At 43.9% G+C, this 8,019-nt stretch overlaps 1 protein-coding gene across 1 annotated transcript; it reads right to left on the reverse strand.

Moving 5' to 3' along the window:
* Positions 1–4,814: 4,814 nt before the first annotated feature.
* Positions 4,815–7,309, reverse strand: RAP2B (RAP2B, member of RAS oncogene family). The gene is made up of 2 exons (XM_070466561.1): positions 6,070–7,309; positions 4,815–4,972 (listed from the first exon to the last, which is right to left on the reverse strand). The coding sequence occupies exon 1, from the start codon at positions 6,856–6,858 to the stop codon at positions 6,307–6,309; it is 552 nt and encodes a 183-aa protein (XP_070322662.1). The 5' UTR covers positions 6,859–7,309; the 3' UTR covers positions 4,815–4,972; positions 6,070–6,306.
* Between the last annotated feature and the right edge of the window lie 710 nt (positions 7,310–8,019).

The following is an 8,019-nucleotide window of genomic DNA, read 5'->3' on the forward strand; positions in this document are numbered from 1 at the left end:
CAGAATTATGCTGGTACTAGTACAGATCTCTAGAGGCTCTTTTCTTGAAAGAGATAATTCAGTACAATGTTAGCCTTTAAAGAGAATATGTTTGAAATATATTAATATGCACATATTAAATAACATCAAAATATCCTGAGTTCATGACTCACCCAGATTTTTTGAAAACTTTTTATAAATGGTCAGATGTAAACCATAAAGACCTCTACTTTAGCCACAAAAGTGTAAGTAACAAGTTTTCATCTCATAAATGGTTTTACAATACTAAGATTAAAAAAATAATGAAGTACTTTCAGATGAACTATTCTATCTGTAATTCTAAAACTTCTTACATTTAAAAAGCATGCTGTTAAATTCATGAGATATTCTACACAAGAGAGTCACTAGAAATCATTTTGCAAACTGCAGGAGGTTAACAATCACAACTGTCTTTAGTCCATATGGTTTTACAGTAATTGTGATTACTGTTACTCTTCACAGTTTGTTGCCCAACATTTCTTTCTCTGAGCTGGTTGCCTTCTTCAGTAAATACACAAGGCTTGAGAACAAGAGCTTCTGCATGAAAAACTACAGGCTTAGCAAACTTCAAACGCCAACTTAATTCTTTGGTACACTCATTTTTAGATTATCTTTTTCAGAAGAAATACTCCACCTTGAATCTTATTTACATGAGGAACCCCAGAAAACCTTATGCCAACAACTGCTTCTTTAAGAATAGAAAATTAACTGTCCTTCCTTTTTTTGTTTCCTCATAAAAAAATACAGTGGACAATTTTCATAAGCCTATTTCCCTTCTTTCCTTTGACATGAAAATATAAAAGCAAACTGACTTTTTATTTCTAATATGCAACTTCAGCTAATCTCAAAAAGTTAGTTGGAAGCAATGCACAAAATTAGAGTTCCACATGCAACAAAACAACTGTTACTTAAATTTCATCGGATCCATTTTTATTTGCAATATTCACATACCTTTCAAAGTAAAGTTCCAATTTTTAACAAATTTGACTTACTCTACTGCCTGCCAGACAGACCCACAGGATTCTATTATAACTGATGGTAACTACTTTTCCACACACTCCTGCTGTTTAAGATACACTAGTGTAACAATTTATGATGTTAAGATCAGCACAAAGCCATTGCCCCTTTGTCTGGCTTTTGCCTATTTAAGGATTAGCCCTTACACCACAACTAATATATAAATAAATACTTGCTGGATAATGAATGAGTTTATTTCTGCCATGTTTACCACTATCCACTGTAACTATATTTTTAACAATCAATGAACAATCTCGGGCCCTTTTGGGCACCTGTATTCTCAATGCATCAATCTTCTCTTTTCTACTTAAAAAAAATGTTTTTGCTGTATTTGCACAATTACCACACACACAAAAACACAACCACACATCTTCAAACCTCTGAGAAACTTAGGTACACATAATTGTGCTAGGTAATTCATTCAAAAGAAAATAGCAAGTTTAGTCAATTGGACAAAATACAATGTATTTCCTACTCTTAAGAAAAACATTTCCAAAGAGATTTCCATTTAATACTAAGGAAAAATATAAACAGCTGCCCCCTCCAGTTAACAAAATCGATCAACACTTCGTTCCAATGAAACAAGATGCATGGCACCATTTTATGCTCTGCATTATCCCAGGATGGTTAACTACAGAATTACAGGACACTGAACTGATTCCTAGAAAGTCTGGTAAGAAACTAGACATATGTATTAAAACACACAGACACTACATATAGACAGATGCATGTGCTTACTATGACCTTAAGATTTCAATTCTCAAGTACAGTTTTTTAAAAATCCTTACTAGGAATCATAAAAAACTAAAATTCTTGCCTTTTAATCTTCAAGTAAGAGGATGCTAGTGTAACCAGCATGTGTCCTCAACAGACACAGAATTCAGTCAAGACCACTCCATGATTTTGTGGGAGGCAGCGTTCTAAATGTGTGACATGGTCTGAAGTCTGCGTCCCTACGTAGTTCTCAGAGAAGTCCAAGTTTAGTTTGGACGAGATCATTGGTTCTCAAAATGTGGTCCCTGAAGCAGTTCTCTCAGCATCACCTGGAAACTTGTCAGAAATGAGAATTATGAGGTACAGATGGATAGCTTGAATTAAGAAACTGTAAGAAAACCTACAAGGCTTGTTTTCACCTCCAGGCGACTGATATACGGTCAAGTTTGAGATCCTCTGAAACAGATAAAAGCCTTCTCCAAGGATCAAAATCCTACTGTCATCAGAGCAAATATATCTTCTAGAACTAGCACTATGTTCAATTAAATGCACTTGATTATTCATAGTAGTCTGAGTAAAATATCACAATCAAACTTACCATATTCTATTAGATAGTACTTAAAACTTCACATTTTCTCCAGGACAAAATTATATTAGCAAACTTTTCCCAATTAAGTAGACACTATGACAAATGTTTCATATCATTTTAATTCACGGTGGTGATCTACAATTAAACCCTTATGTTTGTAAGCAGGGGGCTTATTCTGTTGTGAAAAGGAAGGAGATCCTTTGATGCCAGTTAAGGTACAGGCATTCTGTATCTATTTCTCAAGACCAGCTGCGACCTATACTATTCTCTCACTTTCCCATCCCATCTGTGAGAAATACTGGAGAATAACCCAAAAGTAGGTGCAACGAACACGCTGGCGAAAACATGTTTAAAACAACCCAAATAGTTCACATCAATAGAGCATTTTTGGATTCCCACCTACAGCAAAGGGTAATAAATCATGAAGCATGAGGCCTCACACGCTGACAAAATTCTAACCCCCAAATAGAGCTGGTCCTAAAACGTGATGCAATGGAGTCTATTTCAGCAGTTAAGAAGGTGCACAATGTTGTGCCTAAGAATCATAACTCCCAAATATGAAAATGTGAGACTTCCAATGGTATCTTCAACTTTTCTGAGGCTATTACGAAAGGAGGGCAAACACAGGCCTTTGAAATAACATAAAGCTTGGGCGACTGTCAGGGACCAAAAGGAAAAGCTGTTACAAACCAGCAGGGGTCAAGTTTAAAAGTTAACTTTTGCTCTCCAAGATAAAGGTTCCTTTTCCACCCAGTTTGTTTTGACAGGTGACTGCCTTACAACAAACTCTCTCCCTCCTTCCCTTCCTTTGACACCCTTAAGTCAGCCCCTCTTTCAGGGAAACAAATGCTCTTATCTCTTCACACCATAATTCTAAGGCGTTCTTACTAGCCAAATAAACTGACATAGTCTTAAAAACAATGTCCCTAATTTCTCTCAATTTCGTCAAGAAAATCATGGGAGAAGGCTACAAAACTTAATACTATTTTCCTGCTCCAGGCACACACGCAAAGTTGCTTTCATTGGGAATCTAAAAAGCATTTATTTTACAGTACTCAGAGCATATTAAAATCTTCTGCCCTGCCATCCCAGACCTATAAAACATTTATTCATGTAAGTGACTAAAGCCTATGTGAAGATGATTAATGCACCCAGCAACCTATTTCATTTCCAATTTCCCATTTTCAAACATTCCCTGTCAGGAGTATATACATTTCTTAAACTAGATACTTGCCAGTATTTCACATCAAAAGGCTTCCAAAAAACCAAAACAAACTCATAAAAAAGTCACTGAATGTATTTTAAAAAAATCCTTTATACAGTACTTGTTATATGTCTTCAGAGCTTTCAACACTTTAGATCTATAGAATCAACTAAATTTACACAAATGCAAGAATGAAATTTTGCAAAGCCTAAGTGTGAATACTTTTTCCTAATTTGTTATTTAGCATATTTACATTACCTTCTAATTAAGTTTGGTACTAAACTTCAATGAGATCAAATGTAAAAAAAAAAAAAAAAAGCTTTAGAACCAAACCCAGGCATAATTCTCTATTCCTCCTCCATGCTGCAATTCTGAGAGGCCACCTGGGCCAAAGACACAACATTTTAAGGCAAGATATGTTAATACAGCTTTAAGGAAACCTGTGGCCTTTAACTTCTTTTGGCTCCCTCAACACAATAACTCTTTTTGAATATCAAAACTCTTCACCCTACCCTTCATGGACCTAAGGTATATCAAGTGCTTTTGATATACACCTTCCACTCCATAGAGATATCAGTAAAATGGCCCTTAAGAAAAACAAAATACAAAATAAAAAGCTCACACTGCCTCCTGCTGTTAGAAGGAAATTTCATGAGGTCAAAATGGTCCACAAACTGCACAGTGTAATAGAGCTAGAGACTTAAATGTTCTCTTTTTCTCTTCTTTTTTAACATAATGATCTGTTTCCTAATTAAAGCCACAAAAGGGCTGAGACACTATTCACAACCCACCCAAATGTACTGCAGAAAACACTACAATTTTCAGAAGTGAAAATCATATCCCCCAAACAAGCTTTAAACTGGATAGGTGTTTTAAACAAAGCAGAACAAAACACGAGAAAAGAAAGAAAGAAAAAAAATAAAAGAACACTAAAACACCACCCTGCCTGACCAATGGATGGTTACTCTCCCAGATCTAAGGCAGTCTTAGAGCTGGCTTCTCCCCTTCCTGCTCTCAGTCAGCGGAATAGATTCAATATCCAGTTCATCTTGACAGTCAGAGGGAACACCTTACCCCAGGCCTTCCTAGACCTTGATGATTATTTTCCATGTTTAAGGAGTTGGGAGTAATGTCTCCCAACTTGTCACTGACACTCCTCTCTTCAAAACCTGACAAACCACTCTTGGGGGCATCAGGCCCCTGCCCCTGTCCACCTCAGCCATGATACTGTATTAAATCACTGAATATGAAACACAGAAACACAAACAATAGTTTGGATTTGTTTCTTTAAAAACGACATTTGTATTAAAAATCTTAAAATGAAGAGACAATGATTAACCGCGTGTATGGAATTAGAAATTACAAATTGTTAGAATTCTCTTGGTACATCACAACAGTAAAATTTTGCTCTGTGCTTCTGGAGGAACACCCTAAAAGAGAAAACCAAAAATTAAAAAAAAAATTATATAAAAGGGGAGCTAAATACCTGAACATTGGAACAAAATGAAGCAAAAAATTTTAAAAAGGAAAAAAAAAACCAGAACCCATTGCATTACAAGTAAGTTACATTTTAAAGACTGGAAAGAATAAAGAATTCACCTAACAACAGGCCCTATTGTCCTGGCTTCTTCAGGAAGATTATTAAAAGTAAACTGGGAAGTAGTTTGGGGAGGAATAACAGATTCTGGGATCTGGTGGGAAGTTCACAGGTTGGCACCGGCTGGAACAGCTGAGTTTTGAAGGCACTCTGCAGACACAGGGGTGCTGGGGGCCCTGAATCACATTTGCGAAGTTTCTGTACTGTAGTTTAAAGAGCTAGCCATCAAAACCATGTATGGCCAACCAATACGAACAAAAAGCTAAATCTAAAAAAACACACACACAACAGTACACAGAAAAATGTGCAGATCTGTAACATTTTTTTTTTCACAGCTGATAAAAAAAAATACTACCGTTCTCCCCCAGACTCCCCTTTGATACAGTAGGTAAACAAAATAGATTTTTTTTTTTCCCCCCACAAATTATCAGCAGACACTTTCTGGCACCCCACACTGTATTGGCATCAGTGTTAACAGTCCCAGTTCAGATGTGCAATACTTCAGATTGGATACACTGTAACAAGAATCCAACTTTGCATAGACATCCTCAGAATCGAAATCAGTCACGGGGTTGCCTTTCCAAGCTGGCAGAAAAGGAACCCGATCTTAATTTCCAGCTACTCCTGGAAAACAAGGAAAAAACAAAAGTTTCTTCCTCTCCTCCTGCTCCTTCATTTGGTTCTCCCGGACTTCCTTCCGTGTTTTTCAAACTTGGAACTAGAAAAACGGTTGTTGACAGAAAAACAAAACAAAAAATCCCCCCTTTTCCACCTTCTCACCGTCCTCTTCCGCCCCCACCCCATTTCTTTTTTTTTTTTTTTTTTCCCATACTGAAACTTTCGCCTGCCGGTGTCAAGCCGCCAATACAGGGCCCCAGGGGCTGCTTCAATGGGGAAATATGCGTCAACCAAAATCAATGAGAAACGTACATGCTGCAAAGATCCACATTTCCACCGGGACGCGGATGGTCATGACGGGACAACCCCTCGCAAACGGGGCAGGGGCGGGGGACGCGGCCACCGCGGCCAGTCGGGCGCCAAGAGCCCCCCGGCCGACGCAAAGTCATCTCCAATCTCAAAGCAAGAAGAGAAATCACATTTAGAAGAGTCGGGTGCGTTTGGCTTTTGTGCGCAGAGCGCGGCTGCGGCGCGGCAGCCGCGGGCGCCTCAGAGGATCACGCAGGCCGAGCAGCAGCCCTCGTCGCCGTTGGGCTGCGCCGCGTAGTTCATCTGCCGCACGATCTCGGCGAACAGCTCGTCCACCGAGGCTTTGTTTTTGGCCGAAGTCTCCATGAAGGGGCAGCTCCACTCCTCCGCCAGGGCCTTGCCCTCGCCGAACGAGACCTCGCGCTCGCCCTCCAGGTCCACCTTGTTGCCCACCAGAATCATGGGCACGCGCTCGTACCGCTTCACGCGGATGATCTGGTCCCGCATGGGCTTGATGTCCTGGAAGCTCTGCTGGTTCACCAGGCTGTACACGAGGATGAAGCCCTGGCCGTTCTTGATGTACAGGTCCCGCATGGACGCGAACTGCTCCGTGCCCGCCGTGTCCAAGATCTCCAGCACCGACGGCGAAGAATCCACTTCAATCTCTTTGCGGTAGAAGTCCTCGATGGTGGGGTCGTACTTCTCGATGAAGGAGCCGGTCACGAATTGCACCGTGAGCGCGGACTTGCCCACGCCGCCCGAGCCCAGCACCACCACTTTGTACTCTCTCATGGCTCCGTAGGCGTTCTCGCTGCGCCTGCCACGGCCCCGTCGGGGCTGCGCACCGGAGGAAAGCTGGGCTTGGTGGCTGGACTTCTCTGTCCTCAACTCTGCAGGAAAAACTCAGGAGATGACCGAGGAACGCAGGACGCGGAAATCACCAAGCGGGGGCCGGGCGCCGGGCCGGCCGGCGCGTCCCTGCAGCGCGGGTCCGGGGCCCCGAGGCAGCCCACGGCGGCAGGAGCAGCCTGGGCGGCGGATCGGGAGGACAATGCCGGCAGCCGGTGAAAGGCGACGGCTGCAGCTTCTCTCCGCAGCAGCCCAGGAAGGCGAGGAGGCGGCGGCGGCGGCGGGCTGCGGAGGCGGCTGCTAATTGCGCGCCGGGCCGGGACGCGCGTGGCATGAGTCCCCGCAGAGCGTGCGCCCACCGCCGCGGCCCTTCGAGCTCTCTCCCGCAGCCTCCGCGGGGCGAGGGCTTCCTACTCGCCGCGCGCAGCCCTGCCCGCCCCGCCCTGCCGAGCATGCCCACTGCGTCGCTGCCGGCCCCGCCCGCCGGATCCCCGGCTCCTGGTTTTTCGGGGGGCCGGACGGGGGTGGGGCTGTAGGCGGAGCTAGCGGTTTGATTCCAGACTAGCGGATTCGGGATAGGTACTAGTACAGGCGCCGGAGAAATGTGTGGGGGTGTATGGGTGTTAAGAGACTGGTTGGGACAGCTCCAGAGGGAGGGCGGAGGCCACCTTCCTTGGCCGACTTGGCTTTAGTGCATAGGAGTCCCGGCTCTATGAGAAGACGGCGGGCGCCGCGGGCCACCCCGGGAGCAGGCTGGTCTCTTGCCGCTCCTTTTATCCAAAGCTGGTGGACGCCACTCCCCGAGCCCCGGCGGGTGTGCCTGCCGAAGGCCAAGACCCAGAGAACATCTTGGTGTATGACAGACGGGCGGAGCATCTTTCCCACACTCTAGGCGTGGCCCTTTCTACCCAGCCTTCTCTGGCGGACTCTCCTCTCACTTCAGCCCTCAGACAAAGAAAGCAGGAACGTTCGGCCTGAAACCTGTCCGTGTGACGGAATGGGCAGCCTCTCAGTGATCAGGGCGGTCTCCGGGCTGGGACTCAGAAGGCCCCACCCACCTCCTCACTCGGCTAGGGCCAAAACCCGGAGGGTGAAAGCACCACC

The sequence above is a fragment of the Odocoileus virginianus genome, chromosome 4 (assembly GCF_023699985.2).
Source record: "Odocoileus virginianus isolate 20LAN1187 ecotype Illinois chromosome 4, Ovbor_1.2, whole genome shotgun sequence".
Lineage (NCBI taxonomy): Eukaryota > Metazoa > Chordata > Mammalia > Artiodactyla > Cervidae > Odocoileus > Odocoileus virginianus.